This window comes from Myotis daubentonii, chromosome 6 (genome assembly GCF_963259705.1).
Source record: "Myotis daubentonii chromosome 6, mMyoDau2.1, whole genome shotgun sequence".
Taxonomy (NCBI): Eukaryota; Metazoa; Chordata; class Mammalia; order Chiroptera; family Vespertilionidae; genus Myotis; species Myotis daubentonii.
This window is the reverse complement of record NC_081845.1, coordinates 47,232,069-47,257,058: the sequence shown is the minus strand read 5'-3', so window position 1 is coordinate 47,257,058 and position 24,990 is coordinate 47,232,069. Positions and strand designations below refer to the sequence as shown.

Genomic DNA, 24,990 nt, shown 5'->3' with positions numbered 1-24,990 from the left:
TACTGGGGATCAAGCCCACAACCCAGACACGTGCCCTTGACCAGAATCGAACCTGGAACCCTACAGCCCTCAGGCTGATGCTCCAGCTAGGGCTGAATTTTTTTAAATTTATCTTTATTACTGAAAGTATTATAGATGTTCCCCCCCCCTTTTTTTTCTCCCATTGACCCCCTCCACTCCACAGCCACTCCCTAGGCCTACTGCACTACTGTTTGTGTCCATGGGTTATGCCTCTCTGCATGTAAGTTCTTTGGTTAATCTCTCTCCTACCTCCTCACCTCTGAGAGTTATCGTGAATGGATGTTGAATTCATCAAATACTTGTACTACATCAGTTGAGATGAGCATATGCCTTTTATCTGCCATTTTGTTAATATGGTGTATTACATTGGTTGATTTACATATATTGAACCATCCCTAAATCCCACTTTATCATAGTGTATGATCTTTCATTTATTATTTTTAATCCTCACCCATGTTTAGAGAGCTAAAGAAAGATTGATATGATAAAGATACATTTACTGGTTGCCTTCCGTAGGCACCCCAAGTGATAGATCCTGCAACCCAGGTATGTGCCCTGACTGGGAATTGAACCGGCAATCTTTTGGCGCACAGGATGATGCTCCAACCAACTGAACCACTCTGGCCGAGCTAGTGAATTATCTTTTAAATGTGCTGAATTTGGTGTACTATTTTGTTGAATTTTTACATCTATAGTCATCAGAGACACTGGCTTGTCATTTTCGTTTTTTGTAGTGCCCTTGTCTGGTTTTGGTATCAGGGTAATGGTGGCCTTGTGAAATGAGTTTGGAAGTTTGTCCTACTCTTAAATTTTTAAAAGAGTTTGAGAAGGATTGGTATTAATTCTTTAAATATTTGATAGAATTCACCAGTAAATCCATCTAGTCCTGGACTCTTCTTTCTGGGAGGCTTCTGATTACCAATTCAATCTCCTTATTAGTAATTGGTCTTTTCATATTTTCTGTTTCTAGGAATGTATCCATTTCTTCTAGGTTGTCAAATTTGTTAATGTAGAAGTTATAATGTCTCCTCCTTCATTTCTAATTTATTTGATATTCTTTTTCCTTGGTAAGTCGGGTTACAGGTTTGTCTACTTGGTGTATCTCCCCCCCCCACCCCCTACCCCCCAAAAAAGCAGCTCTTAGTTTCATTAATACTTTCTGTTATCTCTTTTGTCTCTGATTCATTTATTTCCACTTCCTCTAACTTTGAGCTTGGTTTGTTCTTTTTTTATTATTTTTATTTTTTTAAAACATATTTTATTGATTTTTTACAGAGAGGAAGGGAGAGAGATAGTCAGAAACATCGATGAGAGAGAAACATCGATCAGCCGCCTCCTGCACATCCCCCACTGGGATGTGCCCGCAACCCAGGTACATGCCCTTGGCCGGAATCGAACCTGGGACCCTTCAGTCTGTAGGCCGACGCTCTATCCACTGTGCCAAACCGGTTTCGGCAAGTTCTTTTTTTAGATTAGGGGTCCTCAAACTATGGCCCGTGGGCCACATGCGGCCCGCCGAAACCATTTATCCGGCCCACTGGGTGTTTTTGCCGCCACTGCCTGTCCTGCTTAGCAGCCGACTCGTCCCGGGCCCGCAGTGCGCATATGTGGAATGTCTAAGGGACAGTGAACTGGCCCCCTGTTTAAAAAGTTTGAGGACCTCTGTTCTAGATCCTTGAGCTATAAATTTAGGTCTTTTTGTTTGAGCTCCTTTTTTTCTTAGGCATTTATTGCTATGACCTGCACTCTTAGAACTTATTTTGCTGCACTTCATAAGTTTTGATATGTTGTATTTCCATTTTCATTAGTCTCAAGATATATTTTGAGCTCTCTCTTTAATATTTTTATTGATTTCATAGAGGATGGGAGAGGGAGAGATAGAAACATCAATGATGAGACAGAGTCATTGATCTGCTATGGCCTGCATGACCTGCACTGGTGATTGAGCCTGCAACCTGGGCATGTGCCCTGACTAGAAATTGAACCATGATGTCCTGGTTCACAGATTGACACTCAACCACTGAGCCACTCCAGCAGGGCTTGAGTTCTCTTTTGATTTCTTCTTTGCCCCTTTAGCTTTTAAGTAGCGTGTTGCTTGATCTCTTCATATTTGTAATTTTCCCCATTTTCTTCTTGTAATTGATTTCTAGTTTCATACCCTATGATTTATTGCAGTCTTCTAAAATTCACTAAGACTTGTTTTGTGGCCTAACATATATATATGATCTATCCTGGAGAAGTTCCAGAATATATTTTTCTTAAGCATAAATGAAATATGAACAAAAACATATCATGTACTAGTGTTAAGAACACTTTAATATATTTTAAAAATTTAAGTGTTGTGTAAACTATGATCTCTACAATGCAGTTAAGTTAAAACTTAAAAAGTTAAATAGCCCGGCCAGTATATAAAAAATAAAGAGGTAAACAAACCCCTAAATATTTGGATATAAGACACTGCTAAATAACTTAAAGGAGTCATAGTGAAAGTTTTTAAAAAAATACCCAAAACTGAGGGTTAGTGAAAAATAATAGCAAAGCTTGTGGGACAGCTATAGCATAATACATTAGAGAATAAACTAAAGGTAGGAGATAATTTAAATGAGAGGAAAGCAATAAACTATTAAACAGCAATACAATAGAAAAATATCAAAGCCACAAGTTAGTCCTTTGAAAATATTAAAGTCTTTAAATAAGTCTTTAGTTAATTGAAGGCTGCTTAGTACTGGAGCTTGCTTATATCTTTTGGATAAAAATAAGCAAACTGCTTTCCCACAAGGAGTGCTTATAGTCTCTCATCCAAACATGTATTTGTCAGTCTTCACTGAGTTTTGGATTCCTTTTTATTTTTTACTTTACAGAATTTAAAACTTTGAACTGGGCAACAAGCAGTGCTCTGTTAATGACTTTTGGCTCTTCCTAATCAAATCTGTTGTCCTCAAAAGATGAAGTACTTGGGTATATTTTAAACCACTAAAGATATTCTAGAGTAACCTCAGAATTAAGGTGACTTTAGAAGAGGAGATTCATAAATACTTTGATCAATACCTGTATTAGAATACATTTTACCTCTTAAGATCAGATATTCTAATATATTTGCTTTTTAAAAAGTCAGCATTCTGGCTAGTTCTATGTTCCATTAGCCATTTTGACATACAAAATGATTCATTTTGCAAATGCTGTTTATTCTCTCGGCTGGCACACTGATCCTACAAAGCACAGGTAAATTTGATAAAAGCCTTTGCGAGTCTTTACTGTTATATATAATAAGTGTTCATATAAATATTCAGATTGTCACTTAGAGATATTTGGAATGGAAGTCTTCATGGATAACATATTTATCATATATCATTTTAGTTATTGACAACTGGTTAGATTATATAATCATACATTCTAAACTATGGTTGCACAATCTCAAATACTTATTTTATGGGTGACTATGGAACTGCTTATTTTGGTTCACTAATAGTAATGTATTGATGGTTGGAGAGACTAGCTACATATTCAGAAGCAAACTTCTTTACTACTAGTTGGAAGAATATCCAACAGACAAGCAAGATAATGGAAGACAGGAATAGTGTTTATGAGAAAATGTTGACTAGACATTAGAAATTCCTAAGTATAAATCAGCAGGTTGAAAAGTACAGGAAAATGGTGGAGAAAATAGTCTACATCTAAAAAATATCAACATTTAAATTTTTCATAAATCACAAATCGACATAATCCTTTTCTAAGGGCATGCATGACTGACTAAGATTAATGAAGTTCACACTTAAATAGTTCACATTAGTCCGTTAACATCCACAACTGAAGTCTTTTTTTTTCTATTGAAAATATCAGTCAATAAATTGTCGCATTAGATTGCCCATTCTGTACTCTAATTAAAGCTTTAACTGTCATCTGTAGGCTTCAGCTACATAGTGATGAAGCATGTCAAATGTTGAGAAAGCCTATTATTTTATTTCCTCCTACTTGACTTAGCATAGGAGGGCAACTCAAACAAGAGAAAGGCTTGCTCTTCAATGCATACTTGTTTAAAGATTGAGATTTGGACTTGTTAGTAATGAAGACTCATGGCAAATATTAAAGACTCCTGTGGAAAATGAGGTGCTCTTGTTTATGCAGTGGGTGTATAAGCAAACGTCTGGCACAAAGGTTGACTCCGATCCGGTGCGCCATGGATGATGAGCAGCACAAAAGGGAGCGGCTGCATAGGTGTACGCACAAGTAGTCTGCGTTTCCAGATCACCTCCACTGCTCTTCACTTACGATTAATTTTTTTTTTTTTTTTGGCTAGAGGGTATGTTGTCAAGCTGGTACCTCCTTCTCTCCAATGCCTTCTTTCTGGCAGTTTACAGGAGAGTACTTTGGAGAAACACTGCCAACACCTCCTTTTCCCTTCTCACAGATTAGAAAGATTATATTTCCTTAACATATACAGTCTCTGTTGTTCCATGGAACCAGAAAAACGGCTCTCTGTATGATGGCCTTGACTGTTATATTGCCTTCTAAAATTTATTCAGATGAGGGGATGTCATGAATGGCACAAATTTCTTGCTCTTGGGTTGCAACTTTGAGTTCAATTATTGGCTCTACCACTTACTAGCTGTCTGACTTTTAGAAGTCATTGAACTTTCTCTTCAACTCAGTTTTCTGCTCTGTTAATTGAAAATAATACTTAACTTTATATAGTTAAAGTAAATATAGGAAGATCCCTACTTTCTATATTCAATGAATACTAATCAAAATCCCACTGAGATTTTCCTTTTTCATAGGAGGGTGGGGAACACTTCTCAAATTCTCTAGGAAAGTAAACATGTAAGTATAACCAAGAAAAAATTTTAAGTGAATGGGGGAGACTTGCCTTACCCAGTCAAAATAACTGTAAATGTAGTACTGCACGAAGACACATAAGTCCACAAAAGATAAAAACTTAAGTTTGCATGTAGCCTATAATAGAGATATTTTAAATTACTAGTATCTGGGTATATTGTTTAGTAAATGGGGTGAGATACCTAGTGTCCATTTGGGGGAAAGTAGCTGTAAGTGTAATCTTTCTTTTATTTTATGCCTTAGTGATTTTCTCCTTTATGAGCTTGGAGCACCAAATCTCAATAGCCCCTTTCATCTGCAATAATACATTATTACAGTTAAAGACTTCAGAATTATTTACTGAGGTGATAGTTGGAGGCATGAGAGTGGACAAGATCATTAAAGAAGAGTAACAACAGGTCTGTGGTTGAAATATTAGGTCATTCCTACATTTAGCAAGTAGGTGGAGGAAAAGGGACCAGAGGTAGAAAGCTATTAATAGGAAAATGTCAGTGATAAACTTACTAATTTCTTTAAAAGTATGGAATCCAAGGGAGAAAAGGTTTTACTTAATTTTTATTTTAAAAAATTTAAGTATAGTTGGCATGCAATAGTTTCAGGCATTCAACACAATGATTTCACATGGGATTTTTCTTTCAAATATTTTATTTCTGGTTGTCTTTTCTTTTCGCTTAAAGATCAACATTTCTTATTAAGCAGATTTGGTGGTCTTATGATTTCATTTACTTTTTTTCCTGTCTGGGACACTCTTTACCTCTTCTTCAGTTCTGAATGATCTTTCCAGGAGTATTCTAGGTTGTAGAATCCTTCCTTTCAGCACATTAAAAATGTCCTGCCACTCCCTTCTGGGATGTAGCTTTGTTGCTGATAAACTTTTGGGGTTTTCTTTTATATGACTAGTTGTTTTCCTCCTTCAAGTCTCCATCTTGAAGTTTTGCCATTTTAATTACAATATGTAATGGTTAATCTTATTTGAAACTCTGTGCTTCCTGGACTTGAATGTCTTTCCTTACCCAAATTAGTGAAGTTTTCAGGTATTATTTTTTAAAATACATTTTCTGTTCCTTCTCTCCCTGTTTCCCTTCTGGGATTGCCATGTGAATGTTAATGTGCTTGATGTCCCAGAAGTCCCTTAAACGATTCTTTACTTTTTTTTCTTTTTGCTATTCTACTTGGGTGATTTCCACTCATCTGTCTTCCACATTGTTAATCTGTTCTTCTGTATTATCTAATATGCTGTGGGTTCCTGCTAGTGTATATTTTCATTTCAGTTATTGTGTTTTGTTTTATTTTTTAGCTCTGATTGACTCTTTGTTATACTTGCTTTTTGTTGAAGTTCTTCCGGAGTTCCTCTCTTCTACTCTCATGTTTGGTGAACATCCTTATGACTGTTTGAATTCTTTATCAGGCAAATTTCTCATTTCCACTTCATTAGGGTACTTTGTTTTTACTTTGGGGGTGAGGTGGGCTGGTTTTTATTCCTTCATTTGGGACATATTCTTTGTCTTCTCATTGTGCTTGTATTTCTGTGTTTATATAAATTAGATGAAACTGCTCTCTCCAAATCTCAAAAAAATGGTCTTATATAGAAGCAATCTGTGTGTTGATTGGGTGTGCCAGGTAGTTTGAGGAGGCACATTAGAGCTTGGGGTAGGTGCCTGGGCTACTGGCTGGCGTGGGGTCTGAGAGAGGCAGCCCAGTGTGCATGAGCAACAGTGGGCTCTGGGAGTGGTGACCCAGTGCACATGCGTGAGTGTGTTGGGAACCTGTTTATCCTGCTGTTTGAGGGTGAGCTCCATCACCTGTGCTACTGCCGTCTCGGACCTTTTCCAGGGAAGGTTTTAAATGAGGTTAGAGCATGGTTCTCAACCTTGGCTGCACATTAGAATCACCTGGGAATCTTTTTAAAATGCTGATTTCTGGGCCTCATCCTCCAGAAATTCTGTTTCTTTGTTACTAATGTTGTGGCCCCACCCCGTAACAAAGAAACAGAATTTCTGGAGGATGAGGCCCGGAAATCAGGATTTTAAAAAGATTCCCAGGTGATTCTAATGTGCAGCCAAGGTTGAGAACCACTGGGTTAGAGGGTGTTCAAACAGATAGATTAAGGTGTGTGGGGCTGGAAAGAACTTAATGGATTTGACAAATGAGATATAACCAACTTTCCTAATTAATATTCCTAGTACTAGTAAAATTGTCAGATTTGGTGAAATGTCAGCAGGCACAGACTAACAAAGAGACTCTCTTCCATATAAGAAGAGGTAGAACTCTAGGTTAAAAAGGAAATGACAAGAAAATTTCCAGAATTGATGGAACTGATTACGAATTTGCTACTAAGCTGTCCTGTATATTCTGTCCTGTGTGTTCTGACATCCAGACAGAGCTGGATGTCACCAATTTTGAGAACAATGCTGGAAGGTCAATGTTGTTTTCCCCAGTTTACAACTGAGCATTTGTAACCCAACATATGACAACACCTACTAACTAGTTTGAACATGTTATTTAAGCAGCCTAAGGATAATGCTAACTACCTCATCACTCTTCTGAAGATTAAATTATTGTAAATATATACCTATGTATATATGTACACACACAAGTATAGAAACACTAGGCAGGGACTTAGTACATATATTTCTATTATAACGTAAGAAAAATAGCAATGGCTAAGGTATGGTCATGATGGCATAACTGAACTGCAGACTTCCTTTTATGTGTACACTGCTTTATTTTGAGCAGTCATGTCTGACATGCAGGCTTCTTCTCTTCCTTTATAGGTATTGGATGTAAGTAGAGAAGGCAAGGAAGAAGTATTCTATGGGCCTACACTCCCTTTTGCTTCCAATGGAATAGCAGCATGCTTCCTTCCAGCTCCATATTTCACATGCCCTAATCTTCAAACTCTTCAAGTGCCTCATCACAGGATTGGCACCATCTGAAAAGCCAATGCTCTGTGGATAACCATCACAAACAGGAGGAAAAAAAGCCTGACTTTTGGATACTGGGCATGAAAAGACTGAGTGCTCAAATGCTTCCTTGTCTTGTTTTATAGGTCTTATATTCAGATAAACATTAGAAAAAAAAGAACAATTTTCTAAAATACATAACTGAAAATTCCCGTCAGCCTTTACAGTGTATGTAATGTACAATACAATAGCATATGTATGACTTCTTTGTGGTGTAGCTTAGTGCCAACTTAATGGTCCATTACTGTTCTATGGGTCATTAGAGCATTTTTTCTAACCAGTGCTGTCTAGGACAACATGACAGCACTAGTAAGTCAATTTATTTCCAAGTACTGTCATCATTGATTTCTAAAAAACTTCAACACTCAATCCCTTTGCTACTTAAACCTAGGTTTGTAATTTTTCTTTAAAAATTTAACATTATACAGCCCTATTCAATAGAGACCCAGCATTATGACATCATGAATTTTTAAATGCCATAATGCATTTAAGTTAATATGACTAATAGAAGTACACTGGAATAGCATGCTTCTATTAGTCATATTAACTGTGTACTTCTATTAGTCATATTTAGTCATATTAACTTAAATTATCACAGAGTAATAATAATTACTTTGTGAGCTTGGGCTTAACTTTACAGAGCTTTAGTTTTCCAACTGTTTAAAAGGATAATTAGTGATTTCCATATCAATTTAGAAGAATGGTGTGAGGATTAGGCAAATGCACTGAAGTACTTCACCTAAGAAAAAAATGTTACTCAAATTCCAAGGTATTTTACTGTCTTAAGAATCTTGTACCAAACAGGGAGATTATTTTTGAATTTATAAATTACTAGGTAGAACTTCAAACACATGCTATAGAATAAATGATTCCAAAAGCAGGTGAAAGAGGTAACGCTAATTAGAAAAAAGGGACTTCACAAACCCAAAGAATCCTAAACTTGCACAAATCCTTGCCTCAAATAACTCTCTCAAACATCTCATTTAAATTCATTTATTGAAAAATGACATTTTATACTCAAAAAAATTAGCTGTACTAATTTTGGTACCATAAAGTGCTTTGACATAAATTTGAACCTAGAATCAGTAATTCTAACAAAAGTTTTTCCACTTTGTTAAAGGTTATGTCAATCTTGAGTGCTTGTGGGATTCTTTCCCATCACCAATACACATCTTATTACCACTTTTAATAATGCATAAGGATTTTTTTTAGTCTAGGTTTTTGGATCTGCTTTGTCCATAACCAAAAAGAAAACAACTCAATAATCAATTTGAACAAAGTCAACAACAACAACAACCAAAAAAAAAAAAATGTGTGTCTTCCCCTTTTCCTAATCTAAGTCACCTTAATTAAAAAGACTTCACTGACTTTTTCCCTAGACATAGTTTAATCATTCAGCAATCCTTGGTTTATAGGAAATTCTAATTATATTCATGTAAACACTTTAAAGATTTTTATTCTAAATACAGAATTCACTAATCTTATACATTATAAGATACCTAAAATATATATCTTCTGGCTATCCAGATTTAAGGGTGGGATGGGGAGAGAAATTAGGAGTAAGAAGACAAAGTAAATTTTAAAGAACAGAGATTTAGTTTAGACAAAAAAACCTTGAGAGTATTTGTACAGTTCTGAAAGTGATATAGATAAATTTATATTTAGAAGGATGATAGATAATCTCTTTAAAAGGTGTAAACCATCTAAACTAAATTTTTAAAATGCCTTACCAGGTCAGGAAAATGTACAGCATTTCAGAATGTTTTCAACAAGGACCTATGCAAGAAACATTGGATTCATTAATTCTTCTACTTGACATATAGATTTTCACTGTAGCAGTTTTACCTTATAAAACCATTAGTCTATTTGTAACCCCAGACCCTATATCCAACAAGTAAAAGGGAAATGGTCTAAAAATAAGTTTGTTTAATGGTAACTGAAGGCAGCCTAAGAGTACTCTTGATTTTCTTCTGTGTGGATTTCTAACTATTCATTTTAAACAAATCAGTATCTATTGTCAAACTCTTCCATGGTGAACATAGTTTTCAAAGAATTGAACTCAGAATTTATAAAAGCTTTACATAATTTTCAGAAACTTTATAAACCCTTTATAAGTACAGCCCAACAACAGAAAACAAACTACTACATCTCTCCCCTAAAAAAGAAAAAGAACGCAGAGATCACTTATAATTAGATCCTTTCCCTAAAATCATCAATAGTAAGAGCTAATAAGAAAAAAACAAAACTGTTTGGTCATTGAAACTATTCATATATTTTTCCACTTAAGTGTACTATATTCTATAGCAATTCATCTTCTAGTTTCACTCTTCAAAATTAAAGATCATATTGTTTTTATATTCAAATTATCAATGTGAATTTCCATAGATCACGAAACTTCCAACTATTTAAGCATTATTTCAGTATTTTACTTTTAAAAAGAAGCAGTACTATATAGATATTGGCAGTGTTCTTAGTGTGGGAGGAAAAGCCAGCAAAGATATGAATCTCTAAAATGTAAAATGCAATAAAATTCTTTGGGTCCTTAACATAATGCCAGTTAGGTTATGATTAGGGTACCTTTTACACTTCTTCTCTTCATGCTTTCCTTGTTTAACTAGATGTATATTGTATTCCCTTCAGACACTGCAATAGCTGGAAAACTAGTGTTTTACAAAAGAGTATGAAAGCAATAGTATAAAATAGAAATTATTTTGGTTTTCAAGTAGTCAATCTGTCATAAAAAGGGAAGTTGAATAATCATAGGTACAGACTAAGTTAAATAAATACATTTTTATTACATATCCTTAACATATGCACAAAATAACTTATAAACATGTTTATAAGAATGCCCAGAATTCTTCTAAAAGTACAATTTGCAAATGCAATAATCAAATAACTATTAGCACACCAAAACTTTAATAAGCAGAAAATGGTCAATTTCAATCATATGGTACTGATTTTGGTAACCTTACCAATATATATCACAGAATCAAAATACAACTCTCATATGTTGTTAAATATGTAAAAGAATGTGCTACGTGGCTTCCCAAAATCAACCACTTAACAAAGCATGTTATTTACATGGATAAACTATACACTAGACTGACAAGGCAATATTTTTAACCCTAGAAGGAGTAGACATCAGTTTTTGGAAAAATGTAAGGTTTATATAAAAAGTCTATCATTCAAAGAGCAGTGGTTTAGTATTGATAATACAGCATTTAGTGAAGGTCCTATGATACCTATCTTTATCTTCAAAACACAAGTGCTGTGTAACATTTAGTATTTAGGGAAGGTAGGTTTCACACAGGCTTCTCCCAACTGCAGAGGCTTATCAAATTTCTGTGTAACATATAATCTTAAGAAAGGGAACACAAAATTAAAAACTGTCAAAGTCCATAACAGTACATGAAGACAGATCCATTAATTCTTTAAGAACAAAGTAGCTTTAAAGTTTTGTGATAAAGCCTGAGAGAGATAACAATGACAGAACATATACATAGTCTAATAACCCACAACTATTTTTTTTACATAGATGCCCAGGTAGAAATAGTTACACTTAAGAAGAAAGGAAAATATGCTAGGAATAGGTAAGGATATAAAAGTCTTCAACTATGAAATTCTAATGCAAATGAACTCAATATCAAATGTTTTTTTATATAGAGTCAATACTCCATTTTTTTCCTCCCCCATGGAAACATTAAATGTTCAATTAAAAACATTCAATCATTACCAAATCTGAGTGTCTAATAAAATCACTTCATCACACTGTTGTGCCTCAATCATCTTCTTTACACTCCATCTGACAGTGCACAGAAATTACTTGACTGGCATACTTCCAGAGTATAGAATGAACATGACATTCAGACAGTCTAAGACAGTCTAGTCTTCTGCCAGAGGTAAGTTTGGACAGAAAAGGTAGAGTCAGATGGCAGAAAGTCTGATTGAAGGATTTCACTGTCAGCTTACTAACAATGGGAAGTAAGTTGAAGGCCCTGAGCAGAAAAGTAACAAGAGGAAAGTAGTACTTTAGGAACACTAATGTCAGAACTGTGAGAAGGATTAACTACAGAAAAAGAGACCAGAGATAAGAGATTATAGAGCTCAATAGAAAAAATAGCCGAGATGCATGGAGTGGAAAAAAATAGCAAGAGCCTGTGCTGCTGATCAACTGAAAGTGGGAGCAATGAAGAATCCAAGCTGCCTCTGAAGTTTCACAGCTAGGAACTTGGGAAAACAGTGTATTACCCGGGTAGAAAATAAAGACAGGTAGACTGGAATATCAAGTGACAAGGGCAGCCTGATACGTTGCCTAGAGATTTCAGGAGGATCAAATTAGAGTGGTTTAGAGAGAAATCAGCCCAAGAAATAGAGTTGAGAGAGAAAATTATGAGCTAGTATTACCAATAGACTATAAGAAGAATGTTGAGGCAGAACAGGTGAAGAACCAGATCTTACCACTGGGACATGAAAAAAGAATGTGAAGGTGCTCTCCAAGTTCAGTACATGTAGGAAGGAGCAGTTTCCCTGAGGAAGGGATGAGAAGATAAATGAAAATGCAAATGCCACAGAGGTCAAAGAACATGAGAAATGAGGACGTACTTTCCTCATTTCACCAGAAGAGAGTGACTTACAAAATAAAAGGTAGAGCAGCAGCCTCAGAGATAATGGTACTTAGGGAAAAATAGATATTAAGGAAGCAGTTATAAGGTACTCTAAGTCTGGGAATGGAAAAAGATAAGGTTATAGTAATGAGTTAAGGGCAACTGAAGATTTTTAGGAATAGGAACTGAGTCAAATTTTTTCTTCAATTAAAGAAAAACAGCTTCTTTAAAATTTTCCATATAAATAAAAAACATACATATACCTGTATTGCTACACTTTTGTTGCAATTGATTTTTTAAGTATAAACTTTAGTTATTCTTAGTATCTACAGTTATTCACCATAATGCATGATTCAGCAGCAGCTTTTCTGATTCTTTAAGTTTCATACTCTAAGGAGCAAGATTCTCAGATATAGTTATTAGTCTCCCTTGGAAAATAAAAATATATAACCTATACATAAAATTCCTTTAAAAGCATCACTTTAAATAGATAAAATAGTTTAACAAGTCATTCTCATAATGATCATAATGAAAAGAAATTCATTGCTATGAAATCTGTTAAGTGACCGCAAAGAAACTTTCATTCATTTCATTGAAGTAATGACAGCTGATTTGGGGGGAAAACAGACCATTTGTATATTATGAAAACAGATACTTCTTTAGACTTCAGATTACAATTAGGAGAGTGCTATAAACTATATTTTGCTGATTGCAATACATTTCAATTTTAAAATACTTTTTGAACCAGAAAAGGATTGAAATGTTTTCTTGAAGGAATAGAACCACGATGAAGACCAGAGTCCCAGAAGAAAGGAATTAAGAAAACATTGCAAAAAAAGTAGGATCATTCAGAGAAACAAAGTTGAGAGGTTTTTTTTAACCTTTGTGTATACATAATACAGTAATCATATCTGTGCATATCCAAACGGAATACAGGCCACCAAATATTTCACATACATTTTCCTACTGAATCTTATCAGAACATTGTAAAATAGAAATAGCAGTATTCTTTTTTTTTCTCCATGAAGAAACTGAGGCTCAGAAAAGTTAAGTAACTTGCTCAAGGTCACAAAGCAGAGCTAGGTTTGAAAACCAGGTGGATCCCAAACACTAGGACTAGAGCTTTTTTACCAAATAATGCTTACTACAAAAAGGAGTCAAGAGCCCAACTGGTAAAATAAATCTGGATGAGATTGTTAAAGAATTAAGAGGCAGCCGAAACCGGTTTGGCTCAGTGGATAGAGCGTCGGCCTGTGGACTGAAAGGTCCCAGGTTCGATTCCGGTCAAGGGCATGTACCTTGGTTGCGGGCACATCCCTGGTAGGAGATGTGCAGGAGGCAGCTGATCGATGTTTCTCTCTCATCGATGTTTCTAACTCTCTATCCCTCTCCCTTCCTCTCTGTAAAAAATCAATAAAATATATTTAAAAAAAAAAAAGAATTAAGAGGCAATAGCTACTTAAAGAAACTAAACTGGTTCCCTATAAACATATAAGATGCTAAATTATAAGAGGCTCTAACTGAAGAACGAGGAGATAAATCAGTGGACTTCTCAGACCTCTTCAGTTAATTTGTAATATCAAGATTTTCCAGAGTATTATTACTTATCATCTCCTTATAGGTTCTCGTTTATCTTCTTCCTGATATATCTGTTAATGACAACTGTCAAAGAATGAGTAGGGAAAAACATCTGGCAACAGTTGGAATCTACCTAAACAACACTGTTGGCTTAATTAAAAAAAAAAACAAACACAAAAAAACACATATTATCTATACAATCATTTAGCCAGATTTTTGGTCTCATTCTTAGGTTTGGTAAGGGTTTTACTCATTAACTTGCCTCACACATTGTATAAAAAAACACCAAAAAACGATTAACAAACAGTTCTAGCTCCTAATCCTTTTCCCCCTTCCAAAAAACTTACAAAGGTATCTTATTAGAACACTACAGGCCCAATGCACGAAATTTGTGCAAGGGGCTTGGCCCTTGCAGCCACAGTGGCTGCCCTTGTAGCCCCAGTTTTGTCCGGAAGGTCATTCGGCTATCTGGTCTAATTAGCATATTATACTTTTATTATTATAGATTATTATAGACTAGAGGCCTGGTGCACAACATTCATGGACTTGGGAGGGGGGTCCCTCTGCCCGGCCTGAGCCCTCTTGCAGTCCGGGACCCCTTGAGGAATGTCCGCCTGCCACGGAGGCGGGAGAGGCTCCCACTACCACTGCTGCGCTTGCCAGCTGTGAGCCCAGCTTCTGGCTGAGTGGCACTTCCCCTGTGGAAGCACAATGACCACCAGGGGGCAGCTCCTACATTGAGCACGTTATAGTGCAGCTGTGGGCACACTACGGCCCGCGGGCTGGATCCGGCCCGTTTGAAATGAATAAAACTAAAAAAAAAAAAAGACCGTACCCTTTTATGTAATGATGTTTACTTTGAATTTATATTAGTTCACACAAACACTCCATCCATGCTTTTGTTCTGGCCCTCCGGTCCAGTTTAAGAACCCATTGTGGCCCTCGAGTCAAAAAGTTTGCCCACCCCTGTTATAGTGACTGGTTGTTCTTCTGTTTGGTCGATTTGCATATTAGCCTTTTATAATATAGGATAACTCATAAAAATCTCAACAAACACAAACAAGTCCCAAGACACAAAGTCACATTACAGTAACAAGTCCATGGATCAACCAGTGATACTGTTATACACAGATAACACTACCAGTTAGAAAAAGTTTAATTTAGTTTCAGAGATTCCAAAAGATACTTAATGAACCTTTATTTACTTATTTATATATTTAGTATACTTACAGGTATGTAAGGAAAAAAATCCTAGAAAATAATTTTAACAGAACAGCATACAATTAATTAAAAGGGGTGAGAATGATGCGACCTGGGTTTGGATAGTTATAATTAATAAAAAAGATGAATCACAAACATATTAGTTGTTTTCATTTTCCAGTCTTTGCATCTCATCTTGTCCCACTTGTCCTAAGTGAGATAGAAGTTTGCTATAGGCTTGCCTGTGTAAGAAAAAAGAAGGCAGATAGATTTAGTTCCCTTTCATTACTTTTCATTTATGTATTTACAAATTGAACTTGCTTGACTCTGTACGTACACTCCCACAATGTGATTAAAGTACTTTGATTCCTTAACAAACTTTGGGACATATGAATTTCAGTATGAGGCTGACACCTCAAAAACAATCTCTTTAGGAACTACAGGCATATTTCCACAATGTTGCACTACCCTGAATATTTCAAGCACTATCCTCAGTTGGGTTATAAACCTATTTTAAAAAAGCCTCATCTATTTTTTTTTACCAGAAACATTGTTATCTAATTGGGGCACTCAGCCTAGTAACTGGACATACATGATGAAGTAGATACAGTAAACCAAGCATCCTTTAAAGGACTGATATGCCACCATGGAATTTATACAAAAACAAGGCAAACAAGGCTCTACAGGCCACTTCCTCATGAGGAACCTGTGTTTTGCAACAGCAGCAGCACTGCTGAAATAGACGGCTTTCTAGGGTGGTCACTTTGAAAAGAACAATGTGTGGATGGATGTGTCAATCATAGCACTAAAACATGTTTCAATTAAATACACCCCATATTTTTGGGAATGGAAAACTAAGCCATTTCTAGAAAATGAATCTAGATTTTTAATCATGCCCAAAAGAACTTAATCAAATTATCAAACATACCTTTGTGCCATATTTCTGCCAAGGCCCCATTTCTGCTCTGAATCCTTCAGAGTCTGAGTGAGGGTAGGAATCAAGTGGATGACAACCTGCTGGTCCAATGCTGCTACTGTTTCTAAAATGCTGTAAATCTGATTATCGTATCTCATACCATAATCCTGGATAAAATGCCTGAAAGTAAATCAAGTTACTTAGGATTACTTCTGGGGCAATCAATTCCTAGGGCTGGTATCTATATGGCAATCAGCTATAGCCTGAACACAAGAAAGATCATTTCATGTAAGAGTACCTTAAGAATCTAGAATTAAGAATAAGAAGAATATAACAGTTAAAAGTGAAGGGCAGAAATGGCTTATTTCCGTGTAAGCTAAGAAGAAAGCAGTGGCACTGAGAGGAAGAGGGAAGAGTTGGAATCCCAGGAGGGAGAATAAGGGGGACTTTTCTGCTATAGTCTATATGTTGAAATCTGGGAGGTAAAGATGTGGAAGAGACTAAGAGAAAAACAAGTCTGGCTTCCTAGATATTAAAAAATTTCTTCATATCTCTAGATAAACAAAACAATACTTTTATGAGGAAAGCAAGTTATTCATATTATATTTTATATTCTGGAATCAATCAAGAGACTTTAGGCCCATAGGAGACCTTTATAAATTAGAATTACATATTTTAACCCTAAAATTTCCACTCCCCCACCAAATAAAAGCCACCTTAATAAATTGTACATAACAAACATGCATCCTTTATTCATCTAAATTCTTTTTCCCCTCCTAGGGTTTTAGTTTTCACAAATCCATTATTTATTTCAAGTGCTCACAATTTGAATAAACTAGACACCTGATAAGTGCCAATTATGTGATGAGAACAAAAACTGAGGAATCAAAGATCCAACATAGATGAAGAAAATGACTCTAAACTGCTTATTATGGCAGTGCTAGGGTAGAGATACGTACAATAAAGGTAAACTGGTAGAAACCATGAGAAAGAAATACCTAAAATACTGCCCCCCACCCCCACCCCAAGCACAAGACAAAGGAAGCAAGGCAGGAAAAAAAAAAGTTCAAGTTACATTGTTAGTCTTGTGAACAAATGACAGATCAAGTCTCACAGTCTATGCTTCACCAAAAGAAAAGTAATGGAGGCTCCTGGGTCAACAGAACCTAAGCAAGTAAGAAACCCACGATGTGTATGTCTATAACGGATCCTGAGTAAATGTTGAGCAGCGCTGAAGGCCTATGCTCCTGTCATCATGACCCCACATTTCCCACTTTTTCCTCTTAAATACATGCAAGAATCTTCCTTATTAAATACACAGGTAATCTGAAGTAGCTCACTTACCTTTCTCCCTGGCACTTCTATTTTATTTTATTTTTTAATATGGAACGCTTCATGAATTTGTGTGTCACCCTTGAGATTATCCATGCTAATCTTCTCTGTAGCGTTCCAATTTTAGTATATGTGCTGCTGAAATGAGCAAGCACCTTTACTTTTTTAATAAAACAACACAATGCAACAAAACTACTGCCCAAAATACAATAATTGAAATACTATAAACAAGTAGTAACACATTCTGTTTTGGATAATTAGTTATTTAAAAAACATGTTGGCTGTCAAATGGCTGGCAATAGTCTCCTTGCCAGTTGGCATGATTTCCAGTTACCTAAACACTGCAGTCAGCTGGGCGGCAGGTTCTCCTTCTGACCCCGCTTGGCAGGTTTTCACCATACACTGCAAGTTCTCTGTGGCTAGCCTTTTAACTAGAAGGAAAAATTACAGCATTATACACGGTGTCTGAATTGACCAGCTGGATCCTCATTTTTATATAAACACGCTTGACTTAGAAAAATATGTTGCTTCTCAAAGTATGTATATGCTTTCCTGTTATTTCTCATAATGAAATAATTAAAAGGTTTTGTTTTCTTCAAAAGTGTATCTCCCAATCTATTTCCCTCTCGTTTTAAGAAAATATAAAAAGCTTAAGAGTCTATTTTCTACAACCTTATACCTGAAAAAATATATGTGAGGATAAGAGCCCATATTCAATAACACTGTCCCATCCCAATCCTGCAAGCACTATTACATACTGACAAAAGTATTATTAAATCAGCCTTTAATAATTCAGCTGATTTACAGGCGAATAGATTTTTTAAAATTCAAAAGCCTACTCCTCCCACGAACAAATACATAAGTAGCCATTTAGAATCCAACAACTTACCTTCACTTAAAATTAGTTGAAGATACATATATTAAAATCAACTATATTTGATGCTATCTTCCTTTCAAACAGCACAATCACAAAAGGACATCTGTATTCTTTAAATACTTAAGCAAATCCTCTAAAATAGCATATTTGTACATGAAGTTTTTTTTTTAAAAAAATCAAAAACCAATGTAGAAAGTGTTTCCTATAGATAGTTAGATCTTTTTAAAAAATCCATTCTTATAATCTCTTTCCATTGGATTGTTCAATCCTTTCCGTTATTGTCACTATTGAATAGTTGGATTTACATCCATCTTTTTACATTTTGTTTTCTAAATGTCTTGTGTTTTTTGTTCCTCTACTATTTTGAAGTCTTTGTCTATTAAATCCAGTATTTGATTGCTCTCAATGGCAGCTTCCATTGCCTGCTTTTTTTCTTCAGTTAATGGATCACACTTCTCTGATTATTTGTGTCTTGTAAATTTATTTTGTTGGAAAACTGGACATTTTTTAGTGAAGTCTACTTCTTCTTCCTTCTTCCTGCTCCTGTGTGAAACCTCTAAAACTGCTCCTCAGGTGGTGTAACCTTAGGTGTGCCCAGTCTCCATTGGAAGACAGTGGTTTTGACAGTGCTCTCTTTGACTGTCCCTTCTCATGTTGACACCAGCTGTTAAGCTCCACTAATTGCTGGCTGATTATGCCATTATTTTCAATAATGCCCTGGGGCATAAAGTGCTTCATTGACTGATCTAATCCAGTTCAGGCTTTTTAAACAGGATAAAACACTGAGATCAGTGTCTGAGATCTGTTCTGACCCAAGGGCTCTAACCAGCTGTCCCTTTCACCAATTCTCACACCAAACTGGCTGGACTACAGATTATCTTATAGTCCAGTATTCTCCTGCCTTTTGCCTTTCATCACAAACTGCACTGTTTTTGACAGTACCCTTAGGTTTGAACTTTTTCACACTGTCGAAAATGAAATCAGTTCTTTTGGGAGAGACTCAGAGTTCCAGGCACAATCTCACAGGCATGGCTCTGGTTCTGGGACAGAGACAACTACTTTCTGAGCGACACACCCACTTTAGGAGAAGAGCACTGTGGAAGGAGGGACAGCTGCACCAGGTCCCCTCAGCTTGCTTCTCTTGGCATGCAGCCTATAAGCTGCAGCAAGAATGGTTGGCACCCCTGTATTCTCAGTGGTGTCGCACTCAATGTACTGCAACCATCCCTTGAGTGGGGGCTGAGCAGAAGAATGGAGCACTTACTTCTTAGCTGTGCATGCCTGAAACATAACATTAGCTTGGGGTCATGATGAGAAATGCTGGAAGCTTGTTTCTCACAGGACCCGACTGGAAGCTGGGGAGAGGGAGCCCTATATTCTTGGATTTACCAGTCTGGAGTAGTTTCTGTCTTACTATGCTGGCGGAAAAGAAGGAAGAAGTGGTCTTGGTTCAAGTACCACAGATTCTTGCTGTTCATACCAAGTTTTAGTAGATTTTCTTAAAGATTTCTCCATTTGCTGTATACCCTCACGGCTATTTCCGGAGACTTTAATGATTTCTTTTAAGTAATTTTCACTGGTTTTGCTGAGGAGCAGGTTGGCAGAGTTCCTTATGTTGTCATGCAAGAAGTGGAACTCATCAAGCTCTTTGTAGAGTGAACATGTGTTTAAAATACTCTTGGGCACCTACTAAGGAGTGGATTTGCCGAGTCATTTAGTAATATCTCTTGTGACTATACAAATGGTCCTTTTAGACACTGAGACAACAAAGGGAGTCAGAATTTTCTCTGAGCCAAGCACACAAACCTGCGTTTATTTCTCCTTCAAGGTTACAATGTGGAGGTGGAGAATCCCACACTCCATCTATGCTGAATATGTCAAGCACTCACTAGCTAGTGTGGACCTCAGAAGAAAGATGCATATGATGTGAACCTCAAGAAGGAATTTAGCTGTTGAGATGAACTCCCTAGGGACAACCAAGGGCCCAGATTTTATAAATAATAAGTCCAATAGCCATTTGCCAACAGGGGTTCCTCACATACCATGTACCAGGAAGAACCTCAGACTGAATTCCTGCTCTTTTTATGCTGTGTCAACCACCTCAGGGATTTCTCCAATCAGAACTGCTCAATTTGAAAACTTCATTTGCATAAAATTGGGAACATGGATGGAACTTTATAAAAGATGGCCTCTCCTTTGTCTTGGTGGTGCACAATTTAGATTGCTACTTGAATCTGTGTCTTTGAACTATAGTTCCTTTTATTCAAAGAAATACTTTTAAAAATTATTTATTACAAGTCTAAAATTAATTGGTTTATACTAGATAACAAGAGGCAAAATTCACCTTCCAAACTATGGTCTTCTTCATAATAAATATTACTATCATCAAAATAAGAGGCTAGCTAAAACTTTATACTATCTATTGTCTCAAGAAATTTTATATTGCACAATACAACAAGCGTTCACTGAAATTAAAAGTATGTACAAATTTTCAATGAGGACAGAATTTCTAAAGAAAAGTCTGGGGCACATCTGGGCATTCTTCAGGGAAGGGATGTTACTATGAAGTAAGGGCATTTTAAATTAACAGAACATACCATTTTCCACAAAACCAAGCTTGGGAGCAGAAAGAACATTTTTAATTATTAAAATGAGGATTAAGCGAATTATGCATACAATATTTGAGATAAAACAGAGCATTACAAAGAGGTGTCTGAGCTTTTAGCTACCACTTTGGGCCCTGCCCTCAGATTCCTGAGGATACATACTGTACTCACCTATCATAGCAGTTACACATACTTAGGTAGAAGCATTAGAGAAGACCTGCCCTGAACAATCACATTATAATGATACACACACACACACACACACACACACACACACACACACACACAGAGCCTTCTATTTACATTTTAAAAATTCTTTCAGGATAGAGCTATGGCTATTATTCTGCATATTTCTAATAAGCTTATTAAAGCATGCTACTCACAGTGGGCATTAAATAAATGGTGTTTTAAAGAGATCACTGGCAGTAAGGCTGGTGACACTGAAAACAAAGGAATAGGATCAAAGGATCCTTAACAGGTTTACCAAAGAAATCAGCTTAGATCTTTCAGCAGAAACCTGAATAGGAGAAGAAAGTGTGCTGACTTCTCACAACTTAATATTTAACAAGATATCCCATCTAATAAAAGACAAAAAGGGTAATTGACCGTACCTTCGCTATGCTTCCCATTGGCTAATCAGGGCAATATGCAAATTAACTGCCAAGAAAGATGGTGGCTAACCACCAACAAAGATGGAGGTTAATTTGCATATGTAGGTGCCAAGCAACATAGCGAAGCTGGCTGGCCCAGGCAGGAGCAGTGAGCGAAGGCCGGCGTGGCGAGCGAAGAGCAAAGAGGAAAGCCCGCCATGCCGGCCTCTGCCACGCCCCCCGGGGCCCGCACGTGGTGAGCAGCGAGGGTCTTAGCTCCCCCGGTGATGAGCGAAGGCCTGGGTTCCAGGCGCCGGAGGAAAACTGGTGCCAGCAGCCAGGGGAAGGGGTCCCCAAGGGGCCCCAGACTGCAAGAGGGCACAGGCCAGGCTGAGGGACCCACCCGAGTGCACAAATTTTTGTGCACCGGGCCTCTAGTATTTAATAATTGGAGTCAGATTAACAAATATTTTTTAAGAACTTAACAAGTCTAATCAGAGGAAGTAGCACCTCACTAAATTATTTGCCTTGGGAAAAACTAAACTAAACTAGACTGAAACATGTCAATGTTTAACCATTTATCATGTTCAACCTCAGCTATTGGCTGGAGTTTGTTCTTTAGCCATGATAAATACAAACTGATATATAACATAAACAAATACTTTTGTAACTATCAACTTAACTGATAGGAACGAGTACTTTCAAATTGAACAGGAAAGTATAACACAAACTCAAAATACCTTGGGATTCACTAACCAACACCAAGCATTTTAAGACACCAGGGAGGAGTTGTTCAACTTCAGAAACGTCCATGTTAGTTTCTTTGAAGAGTTGAAGGATAAAAGCCAGAATGGATGCTAAACGTGGAGGAAGCAAGATCGGTTTACTCTCCAAGTAGGATTTCCTGAAAACAAGTACAATTTTGTTTGTTCTTCTGTTCAAAGTTTCAATAGGGCAGAATCAAATGACATATACTTTATAGATATTGGCAAATTTTACCTCCCACAAATTAATAAAGCACAATTTATAAAAAATATGTATATTTTACCATACACAGAATATTAAGAAGCAATGACTACACATTCTTTTGGTGTGCTATAAGGGCCAATGTTAAATATAGACATAAACTAAATTTAAAGCAACCTGGTCTTACAATGAACTTAATCAAAATCCAAATAAAAATGTAATTGTTAATTTCTTTTCTTTCCAATATAATAAGCCTGAACTCCTCTACCAGCTCTTTAAGGATGCAACATTTATGCCAAATTTGCAAAAATAAATCTCTCCTTACATTCATTTAGGGATTTGGGAGGGTTCTCCCCCTACCCCCAATTCAATAAGAAGACTGTCCTGGGAATTAGCTTCCAACTCTAGCTTTACCTCTTTCCTTCCTTTTGGAAGTGAAAGAATCAGAGAGATAATTTAGGATTTAATATCTTCTCTCAAAGCAGGACACATTTTAGCACTAGAATTCATCCGAGATCATCAAGGTAATTTATCTTTCTCATGTGTATATCTCTACTTCTTAGAACAAGTCTTGGCTCCTAACAGGTGCTCAGTGTACATTTGTTAGGTGAATAAAAGAAAGTGGGATCGCTCACTTTCTAAAAAGTCTAGACAATGAAAAATTGTCAAATGCAGCAAAATCTAAGCTAGACATCTATATATATATTTGCAAAGCAATAATAATAATTTGCCAAAAGGAGGCATAGAAATCACTAAGAATTATAAACCCCATAAAAGCAGGAACTATCTCTTCATCATTTCTACTCCATATAGTGGCTTCCAACAAATTTCACATATAAGAAGATTCATTCATTTTTTGAGAACAAGGGTTTTGTCTTTTTTTGCTCATTGCTGAATTCCCAGTGCCCAGAAAAGACGTTTAATAGGTACCTATATTGTACCAGGTACAAGTCTAAGGACAAGAATGTAAAGTGAAGTAAAATATCGTCTCTGAAAGCAAGGGGCTTAGTGTCCAGTGAACAAGCTGGACAAGAAAAAAAAAGGCTATCATGATATAGTGTGATAGGTGCTTCAAATAATAAGTCTAGAATTCTCAGGAATTCAGAGGCAGGAGCCCTAACTAATACTGGGAACTACAGGAGTAAAGAAGCATGCAATGGAAGAAGGTGTAGGAGGAAATCTCTCTTTCATTCCTGAGTACTTTAAAAAAAGAAAAAAGAAAAAGGAATTGTTATATTTTGGGTCATCAACTAGAAATCATGAGAAAAATGTTTTCACAGACAAATAGGAAATTCAGCTAAGCAGCCGGGGTCTTCAACACCGGGTTTTTAAAACAGTTTTATGACTTTAAGGATTTAACTTCACTTCAGCATTTGTCATTGGGTTTATACTCAAACTACTTATACACTGTCTCACACACAGTGGTAGAGTACTAGTACCATCTTGATGGGAATTCAGATACAAGTAAGGCAAAATATGACAATTTTGAGAATTGAATCCTACAGAGCACATGACTTCAGAAGGGAAGAAACATCATGGTACACTGACATGTTAGGTGTAGGTCTTATAATGACTATGTGGAATTTAGTCCAGATGGATGGCATTTTAATGGAGAAAATGCTGTAACATAAAGAACTACAAAGCATTTTGGAGGGGCAATAATAAACCAATCTTATTAGGGTTTGTATAAGATGCCATGGAAAAGCTAGTGACAGATCATGTATGGAGTTTATTCTATAGGCAAAGAAGAAAAAAAAAGAGCAAATGAAGGTCTGGGGGCAGAAAAGTGTCATAATGGAACAATATTTCAGAAAAAGTAATCTGGCGGCACTATTTTGGCTGGGCTGAGAGAAAAGCTGAGATAGTGAAAGTAGTTAGAAGATTCTGGCAGTAGTCTAGGAGGTATAATGTGATAAGGAAAGAGAGATGTGAAAATAAGGGAAGGAAACAATCATTTGCCAGAGGATGGCAAAGGGGAGGGAACAAAACTATAAAGCTTCCAAACCTGAGTAACAGAACACTAGGAACACAAAAAAGAAAATGGTTGGGAGAAAGAACAGATTTTAAACATGGAATTCTGTAAACAGGTGATGGATAATATCAGTTTATTAAAAATATCAGGTCATTTAAAAAGAGAAAACAAATGTTAGGTAAGAATATATAGCACCATAGCATCTTAAGCTTTAAAAACTGATTTCACATGAAGCTAAATACTTTATGAAGGCAAAGAAAAGATAATTCTATTATTGAATCTCCTAATGTGGTAGTTAAAAGGTAAGGAGTTTAGTAGAAAGCCTTAGAAGTTTCATTTATTCATCTGCCTAATAGAAACACTGAGTTATTAGATAGAGGATAGGCTAACAAAATAGGACTTCATATGGCTTCCTTTTTCATACTAGCAATCATATTTTCACTTATTTATTATATTTTATAAAATATAATTACTGTATTGTATATAAATACTAGTAGTTTCTCTGATAAAAAAACTAAAATAAATATCTACA

At 36.2% G+C, this 24,990-nt stretch overlaps 2 protein-coding genes and 1 non-coding gene across 6 annotated transcripts in view; 1 reads left to right on the top strand and 2 right to left on the bottom strand.

Annotated features, from left to right (window-relative positions):
- The window catches only part of KLHL32 (kelch like family member 32), a 189,831-nt gene extending 181,966 nt beyond the window's left edge, over positions 1-7,865 (top strand). Inside the window, exon 11 of the mRNA XM_059700895.1 lies at positions 7,629-7,865. Within this exon, the coding sequence (XP_059556878.1) occupies positions 7,629-7,790 (162 nt within the window). The 3' untranslated portion in view covers positions 7,791-7,865. The remainder of the gene's footprint in view (positions 1-7,628) is intronic.
- A 7,315-nt stretch (positions 7,866-15,180) lies between these two features.
- The window catches only part of MMS22L (MMS22 like, DNA repair protein), a 110,852-nt gene continuing 101,042 nt past the window's right edge, over positions 15,181-24,990 (bottom strand). For all 4 annotated transcript variants that reach the window (XM_059700892.1, XM_059700893.1, XM_059700894.1 and 1 more), the window contains exons 22-25: positions 22,261-22,424; positions 17,782-17,878; positions 16,128-16,295; positions 15,181-15,441 (exon numbers count right to left, since the gene is read on the bottom strand). In XM_059700892.1, coding sequence (XP_059556875.1) covers positions 15,360-15,441; positions 16,128-16,295; positions 17,782-17,878; positions 22,261-22,424 — 511 coding nt within the window. In that variant the 3' untranslated portion in view covers positions 15,181-15,359. The remainder of the gene's footprint in view (positions 15,442-16,127; positions 16,296-17,781; positions 17,879-22,260; positions 22,425-24,990) is intronic.
- LOC132237766 (U6 spliceosomal RNA) lies at positions 17,493-17,602 on the bottom strand. Its single transcript, XR_009453605.1, has one exon. It is a non-coding gene; the product is annotated as a U6 spliceosomal RNA (small nuclear RNA).